Genomic DNA, 26,764 nt, shown 5'->3' on the forward strand with positions numbered 1-26,764 from the left:
TAATTCTGCAGTAAACTAGGAGAGAACTACAGCCCTTAAGGCACACACACAGGCTGCATACAATGTTCAAACTAATCTGAACCCCCATAGGCTCTGCCAGTATTACAATACTTCAGCATATTGTGCATCATAGATGCATACTGTAAGATGATAAATAATGCTCAAGAGACAATGACACTGAGTTCACTCAGAATTTAGGCTGTAGCTAACTAATGTATCAGGGAGTAAATAATTCCAGACTTACCGTCACTGTTAATGCACCGGACCTGCGGGACTTGTGTCCCAGACCCGCATTCCTTTTCACCGTCCGGGACACACTCCTCCAGCTTGACTAGCTGCCACTCATAGCAGCTTGGGTCATCACAGGGTATGGCCTCCACCAGATGGGGGCAGTTCCCCATTCCACCAGTAGGGGTGTTTTTAATGCTCCGTTTCCTCAGCTTGAAGCCTGTCAAGCACCATGATTTAAAAAAAAATAGATTACTAATCACTTCCTTGTTCAATATTACGGTTTTTTTGTTGTTGCTTTTTTATCTTAATGCGTTATTTGTGAAGTTAAACGAATGATACTTGACCGTCACAGTGTCATAGCCATGATAATCATAGTATTTTCAAAAGTAACAAGGAGAATGATTCCATTAGACTAGATGATAAACCTGAAATTATTCAAATAGGTTAACAAAATGAATATTATAATTTGCTCCATTATATAAGCTATTATCCAAAGTGATAGTAATATATTCTAGAATCCATTAAGAAAGATGGGATTTTTACACAAAGGCTCCCAGCTCAAGGACACAGCAGTAGTATATCAGTGAAGATCAATGACCTCTGAGATCCATACTGAAGCCCTAACCTCTTCTCCTTATTGCTGAAAACAGATGATAAGGTGAGACTGAAATTAATAATTTGGACATATGGCTTTGAACATTCTTTCTCATTATTTATGTCTTATATAAAATATACTAATTTATCATGGCATCCAGATAATAATTTTTTTAATGGTTCTTTAATAATGGCATGGGAAAGAGCAGAATTTAAAATTATAGCTTATTTTTTTAATTACACAAGTGTTCACATTTTTTTTATCGTATTCAATAAAAGCTCAAGATCAGTTCTGATGCTGTAATTTCCTAGTCCCAGTTTAATAAGATTTTAGTTTCACTTTCAAGTATGAACATATGACAAGTTTTCATAAAGTACATCACACAAAACAACACAAAGATTTTAGAGTTCCAATGGAATGTAAATGTGCAAAGATCAATACACACAAATGCTCATTTTTCTTCTTCTTTTTTCAGTGTCTCAAGTAAAAGCCCCATCAGACGCAGTCGTGCGCAAAAGAAATTAAAGGCAAATAATTCCTCCCTTATCTGTTCACTTCAGCAGGCTCATTAGGTGAAAACAAATATGAATCAGTCTATGGCTGAATTTCCCTGAGAGTCACAGAGCATGTCAGGCAGGCTCAAACTAAATACCACTGCCTGTCACACAGGGATAAATGCTGCGATCTCACCCAATGTTCCCCGTGAAGTCCTCCACTAACAAACCTTTCAGGAGGCATCATTCTTATTCACTGGCTCACAAAAGCACATCTGAGACAGCCCACACATATTTGCCATAGGTAGCACAGTGGAATAGCATTAGCACATTGGCCATACATTTCTAAATATCAGAAATACCTAAGCTGAGTAGGATATTATTATTCATCCAAAAGAGCATTTAAGTCCACAAAGTAAGTCTTTTCTAACAAATCAACACAAATAAATCATCATAGAATATACAGGTATTTGCAATTACAATCCAGCACTGCCTAACAAATATAATGTATAGCTAAGTGAGTTATATTTAGATTTCCATACACATTAATATTATAATAATTCAATGAATGTTCTATGAAAGGATAAATATATTTGTATCTAGGATGTCTGCCATGTTTCTTTAACACAGTTTGCAGTGTTATCTCTCGCTTTCTGTGCCATCACTTCCAGTGTCTTACCCTTCTTTCCGACTTGCTCCTCACAGTTTTCGAAGGTGCAGGGACCCCAGGCACTCCAGGAGGACACCTCACACTCAATGGGACAGGCGATGTGGCACAGCTGTGTAGTGTTTGGGACCACACCCTGGCAGAGCTTCTTGTCCACTGGACAGGACGCTGTACATAATGCAGAACAAAGCAAAACAAAAAGGGGTGAATGCTTGGAATGCATGGCATTTTACATAACTGAAATGTCCATGCATTTCAAAATAGCTAATGCACCTTGATGAATAAAAACTGTGCAATAGCCATAAAATGTGTAGGAACTGTATAATAACAATATCATCATTACTCATCATTACTGCAGTCAGGTACATTCAATGTATATCACAATGTCAAGAAGAATAACAAACAGCCAATAAGAATTAAAGGATAACTGAAATATCAATAAGAAACTGTCATGCCGCAATATATTTATATCCGTGCTTTCATAAAAATGCATGTGAAACAAAAGCACTTCTCTGCATCGAGTTTATACAACCTCTATGATACTAAACCCTTATTTAATACTTGCACTTTGAATTACACGTTTAAGCAAGAGTGATTTTTTCCCCAATAGTAACCATTGGCAGTTATTGAAAACTGAAGGTGTACTTGCTCAGTTATTGAAAGTTGTAGAGATACTTGCTATTTGTTACTCAACATTTAAGGGGAAAAAAACCACAGCTGATGGAATTGCAAACAGTTTCCTAGGATGCAAAGAATACACAGTTTATTATCCTACACCATGGGTTATGAAATGGTAATTCTGGGACCGAACCAGGTACCATCAGATGCTATCATTTGATACACATGACATAGATTGAGCAATCATCTGCAGCCTCCCTCATCGCAGATGCATGAATGCATTTTTGAAGGTGTGAGAAACACTGTTGTTTACATTCATGAATATTCTATTCAGTTTCCCTCAACTTTCCATTCCCCAGTTGTATAGTCTCAAATTTAGAAACATGAAAGGTAAGTGGTGTGTTTTCCATTTCCAGCTGAAGCTCATAACAAAAGTAATTCCCACGAAACAACAAAACAAGATTTTTTGTTTTCCTCTAAATCCCCAAATCACTTGACAAGTGAGGGTTCAAATACTGTAGCTTTTCTTTTCATAGCACAGAAAGTTGAGCTGAACAAGCATGGCAAGCATAATGTTAAAGAACCAATTAACCTGCCAAATGCTCCAAGGGTCACCCTAGTAGAATCCAGTCAATTAAATGAAATACAATTTAAATAGAGAAAAACAATCATGTGAATATTATCAGTTTAGCAGTAAAACAACATTGTACTTCAAACATGTCTGCCATTGCTTGTGTATAGCCATGTTTGCGTTTGTAACAATAATTGATATAACAAATATGGAGGTGTTTATTGCGTTACACATCGACTCATCTAAGCCCTCAGAACAAGACCTTAAAGTAAATAATATTTCATGCTTTAAGTGTTTTGTAAGGCACTTTCTTAAATGGTGGAGACCATTTAGATTTAAACATACAATCTATAAATGTGGGGGAGACACTACAGTTTTCCTTGAATGAGGACGACAAAAACTTATCTTCTCCTCATCATAGTAAAGACTTACTAAGAAAGTTCTCCTTGCTGGTTGACCTTGTTGTGACGGTAAGTGTCCTGTTTGCCCGCCAGATGGTGGGAACCCCCCATCCTGGGGTTTGTGTCCCTAATTAGGACCCCTGAGTCACGGCAGTGGCCCACAGATTGCCCATTCCACCGCACATTATTATTAATAACTCCCATGCTCACAGAGGAGGGGAGACCCCCCACCATTGTAACAATGCAACTCTCTGTCTAATGAAAGTCCCACCGAGGTACATCACAAACTTCTTGCCGGACCAGACACATTAACAGTGTGCTATTAATTTAGCCAATTAGTTCAGATATGTGACCAAAATGTGTAAGCACATACAGACATGCACATGTAGGAACTCACTCACACACACAATTATACACGCACGTATGTAAACAGCTAGCATTTTGTCACATATAGTATCCTCCATAATCAACCCTTGATGTGTGAAGATAAGGGTATGAAATAATAATACAAGTACTGAGCTATAATTAAATTTGACGTGGAAAATACCCTATTTAATAATGATTCAATGGAGTCAACCAAAATAACAATATTCTCAAATTATAGAGCATTACAAACATAAGACTAGGCTATTTGTCTGTTTATATATGGTCTATAGAACCAGCAAAATCTGAAAGGACATTTTTAGGAATATGTCTGGTCAGCCTAAATTTGACACACAATACCACAGATAATACCTCAAACACACAAAAAAAAAACCCAACAAAATACTACAGAACCCAAAGAAACTAGATCAATTTTACACTACTTTTCTGCATAATTGATTGATACAAAGTTTAAAAAGTAGTGTTTTGATGCAGATTTTTTTTTTTTAATTTGTGAATAACGATACATTTATTTTTGGAAAATATGAAGATCTGAGCAGTTATCTCTGTAAAAATTAACAACAGATTTTCCTCTTTGTTAATATAGCTCATACACTATAGCTCATTACCTGTACTGTATATTTAATAATTTTAGATAGCCTTCTTTGCTCATTTTTATCAATGGTGATAATAATTAATAGGGGCACTAGTCTAAAAAAGAACTGCACAGTGCACACATATGTCCGGGTATGACATGGGCATAATTCAAAATGTAATGACCGATAGAACCCTCGCCCTTTACTACACCACTGACTAATCTAACACACAATGGAATACAACATGAACCGGGGTGCTTTCTGGCTTGTTTATGGGTTACATTGATTGGGTTTGCAGTGTTCTACACAAGGCCTTCACTCCACCCAGCAACTGCAATCCCAGATCCCTAAAGATCTCTTAATAACTCTGAGCTTGCTAAAGCCTGAAATGGAAAGAGTTTGGGGAGATTGTGTTGACAGCCAGAATGCGAATGCTTCTTTTGATATGCAAAATCGAGGCTTCCCTCAGCAACATTTTTGCATTCAAGACGTACTTTGGAAAGTCAGCAGTAATCCGCACATGATTGGAATGGAGGTGGGTCATGCATTAGCTCAAAGTCAAACTTTCAGGGAAATTTCAACAGTGACACGCATCCAACATATGGCTTAGCAGTACAGGCACTCACTTTGAATCACCTAATCCTGCTTATACAGAATTCACATTAAACTCATTTAGAGCCACCGGTAAAAATATTTAATTCATGCGGCTGAACAAGAAAATAAAACTGACATTAAATAACATAAATATAACATGAATATTATGACCATGTTACATTTTATTAATTGTAATAAATACAAATGTTATTACTAAACAGCATGTATTACAATGGAGTGGTGAAGCCTGTACAATTATCGAGTCAAAGGAACATATATATATTCAAATTTAGGTATTTTAAAAAATGTAATATTCAATGTTTAATGAATAATACTATATACTGCTATAATTCAATTAGTGCAATTGATGTTTGAGCAACAGCAGGGAATATGTAATGTGTTATCTTCTTTTCATTTAAACTTTATGAGGCATGTATTATTTTCATTCCATTTTCTGATTTCCAAGAAATTTACAAAGTTGTAGATTGTAAACAAGCTTTTAATTGTATTCTTTAATGGTGCATCAGGTTTGGAGGGGGCTTATGTCAAACTTATGAAGTTGAAATCTGTGCTAGTCATTATGAACCCTCCAGACACCACATCCCTGGGTTACAACTGGATTTACCCACAACAGAACAATGATTTTGTTCCACAGCATGACAGGAAGAAAAAGGGAGAAACATGTATTGTAATGAGCTCTCTAAGGACCCCCTATGGATTTACTGTGCGTCTACAATCTTCATTTTGCCTCTTTCACATACACACACACACACACACACACACACACATACACGTGCACACACTGCACACATGTACACAAATTCACACACAAGTGCACACGCACATAAGCACACACTGACAGGCATACAGTGTGACAGCCTACAAACAAGGAAATGGAAAATATTAGAATTTGTATGTTTCCCCATGTTTATGTATGTGGGTATTTTATGTGTGTGACTGAGAATGCTTCACTCGTAAGAAGCATCAGATGGCAATTTACAAGATCTATACATGTTGATGAAGCAGCAGCAAACCCCCTGCTGATGCACATCTATTGCTTGCACCTGTATCTATATGAATGAGACACAATCTCTGTATCATATCTGCATGAATAATGAATATTCATGCTGGTGGATAATGCATTTTTTGCATCTTATTTTTGGGCACTGCTTCTTAATGAAAAAAAGGAGAGAAAAGGGAATAGAAAGAGAGCTGGAGGAAAAGAGAGGAGGAGACGAGAAATGAAATCCCTGCTCTGTCCTGTCTGTCAGTGTCCGTCATGTCACAGCCCCTGAGCCATCCCCACCCAGTGTTGGAAATCCTGATAAATGCCAAAGCACACATTACAGGCCGAGGCACTGCAGGTCCCTCTAAGGCACAGTGAAAGCAGCAGTCCCCAGAGTTCAGCTAAATGTAATCTGTGTAACGGTCAAGCAAATGACCGGGTTGTTTGAGGATGCACATTGTTCTGTAAATTGTGCTATAAATGTGCAATTGAGATCAGTTCCTGAAATAGTTCCAGCTTGGGGAATCTTGACCACGCTGGTGTTCACAAAGGATACATTTACACTGCCTGGTAACAGTGACCCAATTCAGATTTTTTGCACACATGCGGCACAGATCGGATGTACTAGGACTGTGTAAACAGGAAAACGCACATAGAATAGGACATTTTCTGATCCGTTTGGGCCACATTCATATATGGAAATAAATTTGATTGAATATCTGCCAATGCGACTGTCATCTAAATGCACAGATCAGAATTTCCCGGTTATTACGATTTGCATGTCATTCAAAAGGCAATATTCTCATACTTTTTTGGATTTGAATGATACGTAACAGACAGTATATCACAGGCACAACTGATCTATGCTGGTAATGGTAAATGTTAAAATAAGTTAAATGGAGGACGAAGGCCCAGTCCAGTGGCAAATAATTATTTCCTTTTAAGTATGTGGGGCGAAGAGTTGGTATAGGCCAAAATACTGGAAAACCAAAGATGCTCAGAATAGCAACAGCCTGAATTATTATTTCTGTCTCATTTTGTGTCCATTGTGGATGGAAACATGGCAAAGGTGGAGTGGTTGTTTACTTTCGATTTAGTCACCTTAGTTTCAAGTGTAAACCATGTGAGCACAGGTATCGGATACGGGTCACTTTAAAAAGTAGATGTAAACAGGTGGTCAAAAAAATTGGATATAGGCAAAAGTCGGAACTGGGCATCAAGACCTGCAGTGTAAACATAGCCAAAGAGACACTCAGATACCCAAGAGGAATAAATTGTAAGTTGCACTTTCACTGCTCTTAATAAGTATGCATTTTCTGCAGTCAATCAGTCAAAGAGTATCTGAAGACCCAAGCCGTAAGGACAGCCAAGCATAATTATTTCACTTAAAATAATCAACATGACTTTTATTGAAAACAACAGAACTTTTGAAAACGGACCGATGAATTTAATCACTGAGATGAGGCGTTATTGAGATGAGTCATGGGGATCCTGGCACTGCCAGTGTGCTAGCGGGCAGGGATGGAGTGGGTGGAATAAAGTCACACCAGCAGTCTGGCTTCAACACCTACCTGTAATTTCAGTGGAGACTGAAAGGAGGGGAGGGACACTGGGCTTCTGCTCGGTTTGAGGCTGAACCTCTGCAACATGCCAAACATGCCCGTTAGCATTACAGCCACGGCACTGAGGAAGGCTATTCATAATCAACGAAATGACAGCATCAAAACGGCACAAGCATCAGGTTGTTTTTTCTCTTTCACAGCTGGGAAGCAGTCAAAGACAGAGACATTGATGGCTTTTGGAGCTCATTTATGGCGAGTGTCAACGGGATCAGCATTTCTCTGTGTGACCTCATGGGGCGACCCCCAGAGGGGTGGGCGTCTGTCTCCTCTCGTTAGCTGAAACACCCTTCAGTCATCCCAGGTGGAGCTGAGACCTCCTGCCCTGTGTTCCCTCCGTCCCTCATCAGCGACACCATCTCCAGTGATACGGCTCTCCTTCTGTCTTTCCCTTATGTTTATGCATTGGAGGGCTGGTCACTGTGTGTTTTAATAAGCTCTCCCTCAGCAGTTTGTAGAGATTACCTCCTGATTACCTCTGTCTCACATTGATAAGGATGGTTTCGTTGAACAGCAACCATGATTGGGATACTGGTTAACGTGTGCTCCCCACCTCGTGTCATTTGAATTCACTCATTCATCTCCAGTTTTTCATCATCTATAACTTCTTTACAACTATTGCTCAAAGCACATGCTGCAATATTCTACTCTAAACATTTAGAACCATAAGACTACACCAACGGTCTACAGAAAGATTGACTGGGTTTGCTTTTTAGGCAGATAAATGTTAAACTGAGGATTACATTACATTATATTACCGGCATTTAGTAGACGCTCTTGTCAAGACCGACTCGCACAAATCATTTCTTTCTTTCTTTTTTTTTGAAAGGGCACTTGAACGGAGAATGGATGATTGCCTATATTGAAGCTGTACTATTTATTAAGTGAAATGAACTCAAAAAATGTAATATTACAGAAGGCTTGCAACATACATTGCCATACATTTGACTTAATTCTACTTGTTTAAACTTTGTTTCTTCATTTTGTGACAGTCATAGCCTGGTGTTCATCACAAAGGCCACATGAACAAATGATGATAGCACACATCTGCATACATAACTGCCATATCAGTGTTGTCCTTCTTCATTTCTTTAATGTATTCAAGGCTCTAGCATACAGCACTTAATAGATTGTGAAGAGTCCTATCCTTTTCTGTACTCATTAGCACAAGAGGAATATATTTCACCGTATTGGTAAATGCCAATATGTCAAGGACCTATAATTTTAACTGTGCGTTCAGACGTTTAACACTAATGTGTGTATTTAACTAGCTGCAGTTAACAGAGCCAGCCAGGCATTCATTATTACAAAGAACAGAACACTGCACAGTAGTGCTGTCTCATTATTTATTCATTAATCATATTGCCATTATCTACAAATAGAGGAAATGTTAACAGTACAACCTTTTTATCAACAGCTATGACTGTTGGTTCTGCATTTGACATTTTGTATACTTTTCCAAATCCTTTGTTCCCTAATTTATACTACACATTTTTTGTGTTTATTACATACTACTATTCTACTCTGTTTAGCTGAACAGTATGTCTTAAAGGATTAACATGGTGGTTGAATGTAACACTTTTCAGTTGTCTTTAGGCAACAACAAAACAAATGGGCATTTTTTAAAATTATTATTCAGTCATTTTAATGTATTTTAAAACTTTTCTAAGCCTAAATTTCCCACTATAAAAGTTCACCTGAACTGTCTGGGTGTGGTAATGAGAACTGTCAGTTAGCTATGATTGACAGACCGTGCCCCATTACCATAGCTACCTCCATGATGCACGCTCATTTTGGGAGACTGAATTTTCGCAAGCTAGACAACGTAGTATATCAAGTATCGATAGATAGCTAAGATAAGGACGTTGATTTATATCCAATAATAATTTTTGCTAGCTAGCTAGCAGTGTTAAGATAAAAGCACAACTATAACATCCGTATGAAAGAAAACTAGTTAGCTAACGTCATTGATAACATTACCTTATGAAAGCAAACTACCTAGCTAGCTAAATTAATATAACCAGAAACAGTCTAATAGTTTTTAAAAGGCACTCTAATTTAAGTGAACGTTAATCAAATATTTGCATTGTCTTGCCTGTAAGCCAGCGGCGCAAACTATGGGTCACGAGTTATCCATGGGTTCCCAAATATACATATATATATATATATATATATATATATATATATATATATATATATATATACATAGATAGATAGATAGAATTAGCTAGTATCACAGCAATTTGACTGACAGTAGGGAGGGCAAAACGGAGCTTTAGAATGTCGCCAGCAGAGTATGCGCGTGAGCTCGACAATACGTTTCTGACAGAAAAGGTAGTTTGTCGCCTTTATTTAATTCATTACAGTGGTGGTAGAAGTGACAAGAATTGGTCACTTCTACTGTGATACTACTGTGGTACTGTGCTGTTAGCCTTTACTTATCGCCGTACAAGGTCAATGTGAAGTAGCTAGCACAATCGGACTGCACTAACCCATAAAAATGTACTTTGAATGGTACTTGCTCAATCAAATGGTAAACGTGAAAAACATTCGATTATAGTCAGCGGCACCAAAATTTTCTTTCACAGCCTCAATAAACGGCAAAAGTCCCAGTAGGAGATTGAATTAAACCTTTTAAAGTTATATATTTTCTGAAACGTTATTGATTCCACTTGGCCACAGTGAGTGAAACTAGGCAATCTGAACGTATAGTTGCTATGTAAATTACATCAGAAGGATTCAGCCTTGTTGTTTGCTACCTAAACTTCACAGCACACTGATTGTAGCAGGGCCAGAGACTGTAGTGTAGAGCAGGGGGGTGTGTCCAGGCAGATTTCTTTACGGGGCGTGGAAAGGGGAGTGGTTACTGTACGTGTGAAGCACCAAGTTGAGAACATTCTCAACCGGTTGAAAATAGGACGATAAATTTAAAATGCATATTTCTCCAAAAAATAAAGAACGGACATATTTAATACTTTACTCATCGTGTTTCTTCAATGCCTCTTGTGCAAATAGCACATAAAACTGAGAAAGTGTGAAAACCACCATGTTACTCCTTTAATCTTACTGGAAGCTTTATTAGACTTCAGCACTGATAACAAGATGGATGTCTGGGACCTTTCTATGCCAAATATTTCATTGCAATCTAATGTCTTATGGTAGACAGTGATAGCCTTAGATCTTTGACAAGAAAGGAAACAGCTATAGCCCCAGTGTGATTTTACCACAGCCACAACACTATCACTGCAACATAGAGAAAACTCTTACTGACACAGCTCAGCACTTTAAGTATTCCATGAAATTATAATTTGGGAGGTGTTGGAGAATACATACAAGAGGGCGCAGATGGCCAAGATGAAGAAAACATAACATTAGTTACCTTCTTTGTCCTTGAGATTGCTGAGGTAGGACAGCAGATCAGCATTGGCCTGGACACAGTAGACCTCCCTGCTCTGGACACCGCCTCCGCACAGACCTGTCTGGTTGCCACGACGTCGGTCCTGTTGGCTTAGCAACATGTCCACTCTGCATTCACTCCATTCAGTAGTCCTCCAGCTGTAACTGTGAGAGACACCAACAAGCACAATTTTGTCCATATGCGTTTTTGACGTTTCATTTAATTTTGACATTTTGCTGTTACATCATTCAATGGTCTGTTCTCCCACGGGTTTCTTTTTTAAGAATCTTCTAGCATGCCTACCTATGATTCTTGTAGGGATGACAACTTAAAGAATGATTAGCTGTCATTTGTTTTATTGGATTTTGAGATGCTACATGGAAAGTGAAAGTGAATGACAAAAAAATCACAAGTGGGTGTTGTGTTTTTTTTTTTTTCTGAACAGAAGAAATACTGATGAAATACTGTGACTGAAATTGAAATTTAACAATATTACCACACATAAGTTAGGCAGTATCTCAGTGAGCAAAAAACAGAATCTAGTCATCTAGAGAGGTGGAAATCTAGTTTGATAGATGATTTTACCTAAACAGACTAGGTTAACTGCAGGTATAGCTCAGGTTTTACCTGAATATAGCCTGGCTACATCCTAGTCAGCTTGAAAACTTTCATTTTTCAACCAAATGTAGCTGCATTTCGCCTGAACGGATAGGCAGCGTTTCGCCGACTTTTCACTGACTTTTCATCACAAAAATGATCAAATGATATTTGCAAAAAGAAACACATTTAAATTTTATAAACCTTTCAAGTTCCCCTTTTCGAAAAATATTGTAAATGTTGTACCGTGATTATAAGCCTTATGGCCAGTGGCTCCACTGTTGGGAGGGTATACTTTGCCATTGAGAAAGAAAATGTGCTGCTTACTATAGTATTTGCAATAATTACTGTATTATTAAAGTCGGCGTAACTGTATCAGTGTTAAACAATTTCAGCAGCCTTGTGATTAGACTGTTTGCTCTGCCCTCTCAAGATGGCAGGCTCAGTTCCAAGTTAAATAAAACCAAAGGCTTTCACAGTCCAGAGGGTAATTACACAGGAAGGGGATTCATACACACAGAAATAAAGCTGAGAACTGACCCTATCACTCCTTTGCAACAGGCTTACATTTTGAACAACAAATACAGAATCACGGAACTAAATTCGTTATGACTGTTTCCGGAGACTATGCCATTTGTATAGCGGTGTACGGAAATCTTATTAAAGATTTTTGCAAACTGTACCCCATGTTCCCGTTAATAAAATTATTTAGGGATAACAGTTTTTGATTCAAGCCGAGTTGTTGATTTATGTCATCTTTGTGGTAATTTAAATCCATAAAAGTAACATTCAGGCAACCTAAGGCAAATAATAATAGAGACAAAGCGAATAGTTTTGCATGTAGTGAAAAAAGTAACACATTTTTCTCATAAATTTCGGCCACACCCAGGGGTATAGGAGTGATTTTGATCCTGGGGTGGGGGGCGGGAGGATGCCTAAATGCTAGGGACGTCTGCTAGGGACGTAGGGGGGCATGCTCCCCTGGGAAATTATTTTGAAATAAAGCACGTAAATTCTTATTTCTGGTGACTTTTGAGAACAGAATATACTAATTACTGTGGCTGTAACACAGTCACATGGTTCTTGTGTAAACTGCTAATTAATGCAAAAAATTTGATGACACACCCAGAGCAGTAAACTCAGTTAACATATTTTCCTGACCAAGGTGCTAATCCATAGGACACTAGGTGAATAATGGCATATCTCTATCGGTATTATCAGGAATTGATATGGTTCAGTTTACCAGTGAATTGTAGGAATGTGTAGCAAAGATATCTTTCATGCGGTGATTTTATTACATGGCCACCAAACAAAACTAAAAACTAATGATTGCCTTAATAATGCTATTATTGATAAGTTGATAACAACAACAATTCCCCTATAAACTAGAAGTATTTGATCATAAACAGAATGATGCTGATAGCCTCTGCAACTTATTTGTCTTTAAGGTTGTTTTTCAAAGAAATGCCTAATGTCTGGGCCACTTTTCACTTGCTACATTATTTTAAATCAAGTCAAGAACTTGGAGACGAGAATGATGAAGATGGAAGAATTAAAATGGTGCTCTACGGAGTGTGCTGTGTGTAGGATATCAGACAGATCCACCACAAATAACTAGTGGCTCCTAATGACTATGTAAATGATGCAGCATGGACATATTGATTCAACTGTAACATGAACCACTAAGTGACACAACCTTTATTTTCACTGAGAAATCGGTAATATGTGTACAAGTAGCTATAAAGACCTGCTTGTGGTCTAACGTTAAGCCTTTCATTGCCACCTAACAACTGCCTATCAGCTGTATTGTTAACAGTGCATCTGACAAATACATTAAACAAAGTGATTTGATTTGATCACTTGGCTAACTCCAATTAATAGACTAGACCTGTTAACTAATGTAATTAATAGGCAGATTATAGTTTACCTTCGTGCAAATGTAGCTAGCTGTATCTGTCTGTATCTGGCATTGACCGCATGTGTCCAAGCTTTATCCACAACAGACACTTTTCCAAGTTGTGTTTTCATCTTAGGGAATGGAATAAATACAACCCCCTCCCATACAAACGTTCAGGGTAACGTGTGTCAGTTTTGCAAGTTCCCCAATAGCTTTCAACCACAGAATCTACAGAAACTACAGAATCTTTGTAACTTGTAGCTAGCTAGCTAACTCGTTTTTTCCTATCACCTATACCGTTGCACACACTGTCGGAGCTAGATGTCCGAGGAAGTTATATATAGCAACCATCTCTAAGCAGGGATTGGTGGACTTGCAGCATAAACTCTAGTGGGCTGGACTTATTGACAGTCTCTCTGACCTATTGTGCCTTTTCCTACACACACGTAAACTGAATCTTGCTAGCAACCACTGCACCCTACCTGTCTAAAAATCATAACAAATGTGTCGGCACACAATGCAATGTGGCGTTTGAAAACAACCACCTAAAGTGGGGGGGACAAAATAAGCATTTTTGAATGGGCCCTACGCCCCTTGGCCACACCCACTCACATATTGAAAAATGTAACACTTTTACAAGTTTGTTAAGCACACATGATGTTTGACTAAATCTTGGAGGGGTACAGCACTTTCTAAAGAAAAACACCTTCCCTGTACTTCCCACCATGCTCAGGGATATCTTAAAAGGAAAAACAAATTCTAGACCAAGCCTAGAATATGGTTGCACTCTTTTGAATGAGTATGGAAACATATTACTTGACATGATGCAATTGCTTATCTGAATTACTCTTTGGAAAGCATAACAATGAGGGGAGATTCAGTCAACCATTTGTAATAGCCAGTAATGTTTTTTGTGCGATATTAATTGATAAAATTGAGGAGTATCAGTGCACGTGTTAGAACAGGAGTGAAAAGGGAAAAAAACATTAACGGCTACAGGAAACACAGGAGATGAGGCTCGGGAAAACGATGATGTGTCAATAACTGCCATCTGTGGGGGATCAGATTAGAGCAGACACGGACGCCTTCTCAGAACTGCTCCATTTGTCACCTCCTCTCTGTCTGGCACCAACCCAATTTCTTGGCTATTTCATCTCAATCTCTGTCCATATGTTCTCATCTTCTGTGCACACTGCACATCCCCCTCCACATGCATTGTTTGTTTTTTTCCCTGGTGCAATATCAAATCAGCAGACAGAAAATATTATTGCCACTGCCACAGGGTGCAGCGGCATATGCGGCGTGGGGTACTGGTTAAGAGGACAGGACTGAAGACCTTTGATTCATATTCATATAATGGGATACACCTGATGTACCCTTGCGTAAGATGCCCAAACATGTAAGTCTGCCTGAATAAAATAAAAAATCTGTACTGTAATTAATGAATTGAAGTGAAGCAAATATTCTACTGGTCAAAGTGAAAAATCTAAAAATATGTACACTTTTAAACAAGCATCTAATAAATGGTGGGGTCGTTATATCAGAATGAACGAAGTCTACAGGAAAACAAACCTTAAATAACTGGTATGGGCTCAGTACAGGCACAGCACAGGCAAAACAATGAACCACCAATATATCAAAAAATTCAGTGAAGAAGCAGAGAGATTCACTTTGTATTTCCACCCTGATAAAAATAATGCAAGCCATATTTCTGTTAACTAACTCGTAAATTTCTTAAATGTTGCAGGATTTTTGATGCTAAGCAAGAGGACCGACTTAATATGGCAACACTTCAACTAGACTCAGTTGCAGATTTTTCAAGTCTTGAATCAATCAGGGCACTTACAAATTATTTGCACAAGAAAACAACACGGCAATGTCAACTGGAGAATTCTGGGATACAACTGAAGTTAAATTTACTAATTGTACTCAATGTCAATCAATGACAGAAAAGAATGTTAAACTTTTTATTTGAAATCTATTCATGACATTCACCACTTTAAATCCACATATCACTTCATAATATATATTATAGTCCCCTGCTGCAGAGGTTTTATTATTACTACTACTATTTTTGTTCACACCAGTCTACAAAATCGGAGACTTCTCTCACGAAACCATCCACGGATGACAGACTTGTGTTTCAAAGATCTGGTATCATCAGTATTGTACAATCAGTATCATCTCCATATTTAATGAGGTTGTACATTTGTTGTATAGCTCTGCGTTCATTAGTTAATAATGTATAGACGACTGTGAGAGGACGCACCCCTGGAGTGCACCTGTGTTTGTGTACATAATCGATGCCTTGGTAGAACTGAATTTAACCTGCTGGCGACACAGCAGTGAAAAATGAGGTTCGGGTGTGAAGCAGGAAGATTAATCAAGGGCACAGTGATGCGTACGTGGCGCAGGGTGGCAGGCCGTCTCCTTGTGGGGTGCAGGGCTCTGACTCCTCCAGCTCGGGACACTCCGCCCCTCTGCCCACAGGGAACTGCTGCACCCGTCGTGTCCGTGAGCGGACGCCGCTGGGGTCACTGGGGTCGTGGCAGCCTTTGGAGCAGGGTCCCCAGTCCGCCCACTCGCTCACCTCACAGTCCTTGGTGAGGACGCAGGACTGGAACGTCATGGGGAGGGTCTGCTGCGTGCACAAGCTGTGGCAGGGAGGGGAGCAATCCATGAGTTCATCAATAAGTCAAAATAGATCAGCTAGTCAATTCAGTGGCACAGACAATATGTGGTCATATTTGTCATTAGTGAACTGTGAACAGGGATTGCCTTATACTCCCTGCGGTAGGGTGGACAAAGGTTAGCCTGGATTCCTTCTTCAGGAAACCACATCATTGGCGTCAACTGGACCACTCAATAACTACCAACACTTTCCACGTTTTTAACAGTATAAGAGATGAGCTCACATTTGCAATTGCACTGGTGCAGATATCATAGTGATGATGTGAGAGAACATTACAGTTGTCATCAAATGGAGAAACAATTAACTGATCAGTCAACCACTTAAAACCCCTATAAACAGAACAATTACTCAACAAATCAATCAACAAATCAACCAGTCAACAGTCTAACAGTAAAGTAACCAAATATATAATCACTGAACTACACAATATACCAATAAATTCATAAGCCACATTTGTCAATCTATAAATCATTTAATTAAACATAACCACAACTGGGAAAGTGTAATACTTTTTCAGAGAAGTTAGAAACAGAAGTTTAGCTCCCTTCAAAAGCACTGATGTACAGTGTGAAGCACTTTAATGTCCAGGTATGTTACTGACCTGAATCTGTACAAGCCTTATGAACAACCCTGTGATTTATTTTTTCAAGATTTCCCCCCCACCCTGTTACGAGGCAGTGAAAGCAAGGTCTCTCTCAAAGTCGTCATGACCAGTCATTTGGCAAAGAACAGTTAAAGATTTTCTGGCACTTGGCTTTTCCACTTCATCTTTGAACAAAGCAACTGACATGCTATTAAAAAAACTACACACTCCCTCTCCTCTCCACCTAGTTTAGAAACGTCTCATTTAAGAACAACCACTACACTTGTGAGAGGGAAAAATAACTTCCACGATTTCCTTATTTTATCTTGTTTTTCAATCAATCAGGTTTGAAATATGCCCTTGTGGAAAGGCTAACAGCGTAACATAATTATGTTATACAAACAATGAATAATCTGTGAGTGAACATTATTTCATAAACAAACAATGTCACAGGCCAAATTAAACAATACATACAATTAGTAGATAGTATTAAAATATTAATATGACTTACAAGTTAAATCAATTATTTTGTGCTTATATCTACAGCATGTTTTAAATATTTGCTTGATATTACCATTTTGAAACATATCAACTTAATTCTCAATTTATCAAAATAAATATATCTGGCATGAATTAGAGCTTTTGAGCATATAGATGTGGTGTTTATAGTTCTGTAATCTTTCCTTCTCAGTTGTTTGAGACAGCAGGTTTAAAGACACTAAGCATTTCCAGTCCAATATTTTGCACATGTTGATGCTGCTGCCATCACAGCCTCTGTAACACTGTAGACTTACTAGTTTCTGGGCTGGCAACATGCAGTAATGGGCTAAATAAAGACATTCATGGCATGTCATGGAAATGAGAGTATATTAGTCACACATGACTTAAATAGCCATTTCTTGAATACTCATGAAATAAAATGGCAAGCATAGTGAAGCTCGAATAGATGGAATAATTCATATTAGAACAGCACATTTTTAGAAGTGTGATAATCAAATCCAGATCAATAAAAGGCTCTATGGGAATGCATGATTGGTCCCCTTCCAGTTTTTTTCCTCTTTATAAGCTTTGCATTTAATTGGCAAAATATTGAAATTGATCCTATGAGATCTTCTGTACACCAAGACTAAGAACTGCATGTAACAGAGAATGGTGTAGCACCAAGTTTTAACAAATGGCAGCTGTTTTTTACACTTCTGTTTATCTTATGTGACTTTTGATTCAATGAGCATTTACGTTTTGACAGTTACAGCAGCTGTCACAATTGTGTGACAAAAGATCATAAATATGAAAGAGAGAAAGGCTATTAGTAAATATTAATATTTTCAATTTCCTTTTCCAGAACACTTTCATTTCCTGATTACTGTAATGACATTGTGTGTCACTAGTAGGGCTATGCTGATCTTGCAATAGCCTAACACAGCTCATCCCAACCTTACATCATGCAGCTCATTTGAATAATTTTGCAGCCCACCATACACCCAAATACTTTTAAATGAGGCTCCTCACAACAAGATTCATGCTTTCTTTGTTGTTTCTTTTATGGATTTTGGGGTCTAAATTGTTGACCTATTAACTGCTTATTTCCCATCAAAAGAGAGTCTTTGATGCCAGTCAGAAAATTTTGGACTTAGCAAGCAAGTAACAAAATGATAACAGCAAGCATGGATGCATGTTTTTAATTTTCATAAGCTGATGTGACAGTTATACTTCAGATGAGTTGGCACACTCCTAGTCACTATTCCTAAATATAGCATCAACCTATCTGAATTCTCTTGTCAAGTTTTCATTGGAGGCAGAATGCAATCGGGTGAAGCAGAGGCATAATGGTTGTTTCTTGCTGGTATGTTTAAGTCATTATATGGAAAATGAATACAACAAAGCCTCTCCAGATGCCTTGCACTGAAATTGCATATGAATAAAGATGAGTTTTACACTGCAATTGCACATGAATCAAAAGCTTCAGACAAAATGAAAGAAACAAACTATAAATGCTGTTTAGACTTTGATTGGCCAAATTCACTGAACATACACCAGATTCACTGTGCGCTGCCAGTCTAAAACTGCTTCCTGCTGCATGCATGCCTGCTGCATGCTGCCAGTCTTAACCTCCACCATGTGGTTATTAGACTATCCTTCCCCCGGGTACACCGGATTCATCCCACATCCAAAAAAACGCAGTCAACCTCCCAAACATGAATGAAGGTTAATAATAATCCTCATTGCTGCTGGATCTGTTTTGTGTGTGTCCATCTATTGCCTGTTAAGATTATTAATAACAATTCTAACTGAACTGTACAGTGCAATCTGCAATTCAGTTCATGTTACAAAATCAGTACAGGTGAAAATAGACCTGTCATATTTCCCATTCAGTGAAGACTTCAGAAGGCTGGAGCACACTATTGCATTGACAGAAATACAGAGAAAAAAGATACGGTAAATAATCATGTTCTCCTGCCTCTCGCTCTCTGACAGCAGGAACAAAAACACACAAAATGTCACATCGTCATATTTTAATAAGTTGTGTTTATAGCACGAATAGACCCACAATTAGTAGATCTAAAAACACACAAACGTTCTTACAGGACTCCACCATGTCCCCGATAAATGTTCTTTTATTCAAAACCATATCACAAAATGGCCACTTTCCAATTTGTTAAAAATGATCGACCATTACAGCAAGCTTACATCATACCTGACTAACCTTGACTTTTTCAGGTAGTAGTTTGAATAATCTGCTCTGAGCAAAGACTCACCTGGGCTCTGCGGTTTCCCCGCTCCTGTGAATGCATGTGACCTGGCGGGTCTGGTAGCCCATCTGCAGGTCCCAGAAGCGGGTCTCCTGCCGGTTCTGCCGGTTCCGGTTGCGCTTCTTCTTGATGAGCTCGCGGGTCTCGGGGTCCTTGGCCCCGGCCTTCTCGCGGTTGCGCTCCTTGTTCTTCCTGCGCTTGGCCTGCCGGGCCTGCCTGGCGTGGGGGAGAGCGCAGGCGCTCCAGGGCCCCACCTTCAGGCTGTACATGCTCTCCTCCCCCTGGCACGACCCCGGCTGGCACGCCCGGAACTCGGTCAGGTTGGGGCAGGACGAGCCGCCAAAGAGCGGCGGTGCCAGGACGGCGCGGGCCCGGTTCTGCAGGCCCGTCCCGCAGGTCTTGGAGCAGGCGGTCCAGAGGGAGAACTCGGACACCACGCAGTCCCGTGGGCAGGGAATGAGGCACGCCTGCTCCAGGCGGGGCTTGGGCTCGAAGTACTCGCAGATCACGTCCTCGGCGGGCGTCCCGTTAGCTTTCCGGACGCACCCCACCTCCCGCGTCTGGATGCCCTCCTCGCCCTGCGTGCACACGGCAGGCCGCTGCCCGCCGGACGTCCTGAGCGACACGGGCACGCACTCGCCCCACTCCCCCAGCTTCCAGTCGTAAAGCTCCTTGTGCCAGTCGCACACGCGAAAGCAGCTCTGCTGGTTGTCCGGTCGCTCTGCCTGCAGGCAGTTGGTGTGGAGGGTGCTCCAGCCCTCTATATGGGCACACCACACCGCCCGGCTCTGACTCCCGCCCGGACCACACTCACTGCCCATGCACCTTCCCCAAGGCCCTGCGCAGGGAACAGAGAACAAACATGTGTCATGTGGAAATAAGCATCTTCTCGTTCTTCATGTTGTCTCATTCCCATCCCATGTTGTTAAATCTTTCATGCAGAATAATGTTGCTGTGTTTCTCAAAGCCGAATAATGGAAGGCTCTTAATAACAGGATGACAGATTAAATCAAAACAAATTAAAAGCCTTGGGCAAACTGAGGGTGCAGTTTGAGACAAACAGCCAGCATCTTCTGAGAAATAATTCAATTAAAATGAAAAATAGCCATAAGCGAAACATTTATTCAAAGGCAAGCAAGCAAAAAATCCTCAAATAAACATAATAGCAATTATGAGAGATTCAATAGATCTTTCACCATGACAGGAAGGCATGTCATGGGTAGCCTTACAACCCTCTTCTCTCAATACATTTCCTTCTCTCTATTCTACAGAGATAAGATGTGTTACTCTGCAAACAGCAACAAACTGGCAGATTACTTTATTAATTTAAGAAATGTTGGACGTGATCCAAGATGAAATCTACATACAATATGAAATTGAACCAAATTTGAAACATTTCTATAAACACTTGATGCCGTCCTGAAATAAATATTCTTTTGAAAGAGAAAATGCAAACCACTTCCCCGCCTTTAGAGTGGTCTTTCTGAGCACACATGCTGGCCAGCTAAAAGACTCCTTCCCTCCCTTAGAGAGACCTCACAGATACAGTCCCTTAAAACATAATCACAAAAATGTGTCGACACAACAAAATGAAAATACTATCCATATTAAAATGACTGTGTGATGAATCAGCCACTGTTCACCCAGATTTCTGTTCTTTTATGAAATGGCTGACTTGTTCTATATATTTAATATTTATTATTTAATTACTCTACAATTCTGATGTGATATGAAACAAAGATTGACTTTCATTGGAAACAGGAAATGAACTTATAAAAATGTGTAAATAAAAAAACTTGTAAATTGTGCTTCTGGTACATACTCATTCTGTCTGGTTTAAACAGAAATGGAGTCCATACGTGTTGTTTTTTTCTGCTCTCCTTGCCAACTATTTTCTGCTTTCGGAATATATTAACATACGCTTGACTATTTTTCTAACTAAACCACTAAAAATGTGTCTGGTAAAATGCCTTGTGGCTGCACATTAGAAGACACCACTATTTTTGCATTGCTAATGTGTTTCACTTTGCTAGTTTTATAACTTCTTTACCACCCAACTCCCGAGAGCTCAGTGAAAGAATAAGCTTCCAAGGCTTGCTTTCTTTCTCTTGCAGTACAAACACAGAAACAAGAAACTGTAATCTAATCATATAACAATGCTTGATAATTAACAATTACCCTTAAAATAGCTACCTGACTCCTAAGTGCTTTAAAGAAATCTTATTTGCCAATTTTAATCAGCAGTTCATGGATCCGTTATGAAAAATCAAGCTGAGGCTATAAAAACATCAGCTTATGAACCAGCAGGAAAAATTAGCCTACACTATCAGAAAAAGGGTTCTAAAAGGCTCCTCTGTGTATCCATGGAGGAGCCCCCATCTAGTTCAAGGGTTTTTTGTTGGGCAACATGGTTCAATTTTGGAGTTTTCACTCTTTAACCATCTAACATGTTATGCATATCATCTGCAGGCACAATAGACTGAACAATTTATATTATATTATATTATATTATATTATATTATATTATATTATATTATATTATATTATATCAACAACAGTACATTTTCTTTCTTCCATTTTTGGTTTATTAATGTAACTATGAGGCATATTAAGATCAATTATTGCTGGTCTTCAAACCTCCAAACAACAAATACCATGTATTCCTGGTATTAATTGACTTTTCATGAAACTGTTCAATTGCCAATAACTCTCTGTAACAAAAAATGTGGGCTGTTTAATCTCTTCATGCTGCATACCAGCCCATTACCAGTTGAACAACCCAAGGGAGACTGCAGTATTGTAATTCAGCTAAGTAACTCGCGGCTGGTGTTCACTGTAATTTATGACCATGTCACGCGTTGACACAGTTATCCATGGGCCAATGGTAATAATGGGGGGATAAAATAATTGGACAACACCACCCATCTCCAATCAATTTTATTTGCACGTTGCCTAAGGCAATGTGACAACTGGGCAGGCATGTTGGTGAGAGTGTGGTGGTTTTACCCCATGGATCAGCCATCTTCATTACTACAAAGAAAAAAGGCTTTAGTCTGCCACGAGTAGGATTATGATTGGCCCGCTGTAGTCATGTGAACTGCAGGCCCAAAGGCCAAATACAACAACCCATTAGCACACTCATTGGCTCTCCCTGCTGCCAGCCTGGCTGGTTGTAATTGGCCTCAATTTGTTACTATGCCAGATTGCCCTGTAAATCCGCAGACACATCTTCACAGAACTGTATTTGTTTCTTCTTAAATCAATCACGAATGACTAGCATGACTATTCCTTTTAGATATATGCCCTACTGTTATTTAATGGATTCCCTTTATCTTATCCATCAATTAAAGACCACCCCATCTCAACATGACGTCCCCCATCGCAACTGTAGCCACTGGTGTATGAATTTGGAGTTTGCAAGCATCTGAGACATATTCACATGTTCCAACCAGACATTGCTCACAGATAAGATTATGTAGTTTACTTAATAGCTATCAGAAATTAGGTATCTGTGCTAGTTGCCTGGAGAGCGTAGGGGATAAAAATATATTGGGACTGTTCATGGGGCTAATCTCTTCTGGCGTTTGGCAGAATAAATGAGATCTGTGCAAAATCATTTCACCAACAATAATGGGATTCCTCTTTCAAGACTCCCCATGCTCCCCTGGTGCCGGTCGGTGGATTTGTGCCAGCATTTATGGAAAGAGAAACCAGTGGATTGGCATTTTCTTTCCACAACAGTCCAAACATAAAGCACAACTGGATTTTCAATGCAGTTTTTCAATGCAAACCTTGCAGCAAATTGAATCTTCAACAGTGACAGACAATTACTGTCATCAAATTCTGCAATATCAAGTATCACACTACTTCAACACTGAGTGCAAAAACATACCTTTCTCTCTCTCAAATAAATGTAACAGCAAAATGACATCACTTTCCTATTGTAAAATACTGGTAGACTTTAAAAGATACTATGGAGGAGGCTTCTCTTCTGATTATTGTATCCGAACATTCACTCTAGTCTTAACCTTGCTTTTCCTTAACCCTTCTTTTTTGTTTGCATTTACTTATTTGCAGGTTACAATATTAGGCCCACTACACAATCCATGCAATCCTTCATTAAACATTTTATTTAATTCATACTCAGTGTTTCTCTCTCACAGTGTCATGTGCACCGAGCACAGGGGTCTTCTGAAGGGTCAGACAGCGTTTGGTCATGTGCGCACATGAGCCGGATCCTGTGTTGTCCCTACGCCTCCCCCTCCCCTCATTCCCCACGCTGATCTCCGGTAGGAGCTGTCAAGGTCGAGGCTGTATTCACCTGACAAAAGCCAATATCCCCCTGCTGTGTGAAATACACCCTTGGTTCACAAGGTGTTCGAGCGGAGTCAGGGCGAGGTAGCTGTCAGAATGAAGGATTCAGCTGGAGGCCATCCAAGCCCGCACCTCATTAACAAACCTGCTTCCACACTCCAGAACAGCTCAGCACCGATTTCCACAATAAAAACACAGCGTGGGAGTTTAATGATGCTTGGAATATCTGTAATAACTTGGTCGTTCACTCTGAAACAATACTGTACAAGCCCGTATGTAAACTAACAAAAATAAATAAAAATGTAATGATTTGCCAAAAACAGCTAAACGAATGACTTACAGGCCTATTTGTCTATTTCGTTCAATTCGTATATTGTTCTCAGAATAGCACGTGTGGTGTATTTTACTGCTCATTTGCTTATGAGACTCTCTGTCATTAGCAGTAATATAAAGTAAAATCCAGGATGACTTGGTTAACTCCACACTGCTCAAATTTTCCATTAATAAAGTACAGGATATACAACATATTAATTTGGGTGAAGCAGAAAATACTTGCCCACAGGTCCCCACCAATGAACCTGCTAATCTCAAGTTCTGAGCACTGTGCCCCAACAATGTCACCATATTTAATTGCATGAGAAGTGTAGAGCATCAGAGTATGATGCTGGATGAAAGATATGCCAATATCAATAAAGCATAGCTAGGATATGAAAGGAGATTTTATAACCCGTACCAACAGTGCAGCTGAAGAATGATACTTTCCATAGTCAAACACCCAGTGCTGTATCCTTGATAACTCCTTCAAAACCCAAATCATCATTTCATCACTTCATTTGAATTACAAATGAATTTCCTTTTTTAAAATTGCACAGTTGTATTCAATATAAATCCAGAGTTCAGATTAAATTTTGAGCCAATGCCTTAAGAGAATAGAGTAAGCTGGGGCCCAGAAGCATTTAATGTGAAAACTGAGAGCATTCTGGAATAATTGCATTAGTGTTTTGGCTGTGCCTCCAGCCCCATGTTGGCTAATACACCCTTACTAATACTTGACCTAAATTCCATATTGGTGGAATGTACTAGCAGAATAGTTTATCACATTTTTAAGTGCCTCCTCTGGTAAATTTCATTTATATATGCAGTCCTGCTGAAAAAAATAGCAAATAAGACATTTATCTTTGGTCGAGAACAGTCAATTTAAAGGATTTTGCTCATAATTGTTCACATCGTTTTTGCTTATATTTCATTGTCTGGATGCAATTATTTTATGTATATGTTCTGGTTTCCAACACAGAAATATCAGTTGTGTTTCTCTGCCACCTGCAAGTTAAAGTTGAAGTGTGTACAATGCTCAAACATTTATCCACAAGCCAGGAACTATTTTCTACATTACAACCGACACAGTAGCACAGGAGAACCAGAGCCAATTAGGTAAGAGGCATGTCTCTCACTCACTAGAGCTGGGAGTCTGTGAGCATCGGGCACCTTGTTGGGAGGAGCTAATGCAGTGGTAACCTGGGAAATGTCTTTTTTTCATTGACATGAAACAATCATGATACTAAAAGCTCAACACAACATTCGTGTAATTTTAATGAAGCTGTAAAAAGCAAGAGACTATTTTTTTTTGTTTTTATATGTAATACTAACTCATTATGGTCCATTGGGGATGCCATACTTCTGTACACCATACAATTTGCAAAACAAGAAAAGAAAGAACAAAGAAAACAACGAAAAGAAAGCTGTAAATAAAAAATAAAAAGGTAATGTAGTAGCTGAGGATATGTGCTACCTGGATAATGTGATTTACCCAAGACCTGTTCCTGGAACAACATTCCTATTAACCAATCATTGCCCTCTAATGTCATCAGTGTGTGCTGAACAACCTCAGGTTCCTGAGCCTTTTCAAAATTCCCTCCAGTTTCCAGATGAGGTGTGCTACTATGTGCATGGCTCTGCTTTTCTGTTTGCAAAATATATTTCAGTGGCACCTACTTTCCACCATGCATATTCATATATAAATATATATATATATATATATAATCCTATTTCGCTGTTATGACTGTTGTTTCTCTGTTGTTAATTAGTCTGTTGTGACTAAGGTTACTTAATTTTAAAATTGCATTCATTTTTTTGACAGATATGCCAATGATGGGCAATATTTTAGTGGCTTATATTTGTAGCTGAGGTAGTGCAGAGCCTAACTGAGATGAAATAACTAGCTGATTAGTAGTTAAACTTTGCTGGTAACACATTACTGTTCAAAACGAATGCTTAATTAAGTAATTAATTTGTTACAATAATTGGGATATCTATCAAAAGAGTGAATTCCATTTTTATGTGAAATTTATGTGATACAACAGGCAAATGATTAGGGAAATAGGATTAAGAAAATTCAACAACATGATCATTCTGGATCAACATTAGCAAATCTAACCTGGATCAACATGGAGATGTTGGTCATGGATCAACATTAACAAATCTATCCAGGATCTACAGTATATGGCAATGATGGTCCTGGATCAACATTATAAAATCTATTTAGGATCAACAATGTGATATGTATCCTGGATTGACATTAGCAAATCTATCCTGGATTAACATGACGATGATGTTCCTGGATCAACAAATCTATGAAGGATAACATGGTGACAATAGTCCTGGATTAACATTAACAGATCTATCCAGGACAAACAATGTAATAATTGTCCTGGGTCGATATTAACAAATCTATCCAGGATCAACGTGGTGGTGATGGTCCTGGATCAACAAATTTATTTAG

General features: G+C 38.9%; 1 protein-coding gene across 2 annotated transcripts in view; it reads right to left on the minus strand.

The window, feature by feature from the left end:
• The window catches only part of LOC118211966 (thrombospondin type-1 domain-containing protein 7A), a 112,751-nt gene that overhangs the window by 49,693 nt on the left and 36,294 nt on the right, over window positions 1-26,764 (minus strand). Inside the window, exons 2-7 of one of the 2 annotated variants that reach the window (XM_035389590.1) lie at window positions 19,678-20,509; window positions 16,052-16,300; window positions 11,135-11,316; window positions 7,708-7,776; window positions 2,000-2,155; window positions 245-448 (exon numbers count right to left, since the gene is read on the minus strand). In XM_035389590.1, coding sequence (XP_035245481.1) covers window positions 245-448; window positions 2,000-2,155; window positions 7,708-7,776; window positions 11,135-11,316; window positions 16,052-16,300; window positions 19,678-20,509 — 1,692 coding nt within the window. The remainder of the gene's footprint in view (window positions 1-244; window positions 449-1,999; window positions 2,156-7,707; window positions 7,777-11,134; window positions 11,317-16,051; window positions 16,301-19,677; window positions 20,510-26,764) is intronic. The other variant, XM_035389599.1, reaches the window with a different exon arrangement.

This window comes from Anguilla anguilla, chromosome 1, assembly GCF_013347855.1.
Source record: "Anguilla anguilla isolate fAngAng1 chromosome 1, fAngAng1.pri, whole genome shotgun sequence".
Classification (NCBI taxonomy): Eukaryota; Metazoa; Chordata; class Actinopteri; order Anguilliformes; family Anguillidae; genus Anguilla; species Anguilla anguilla.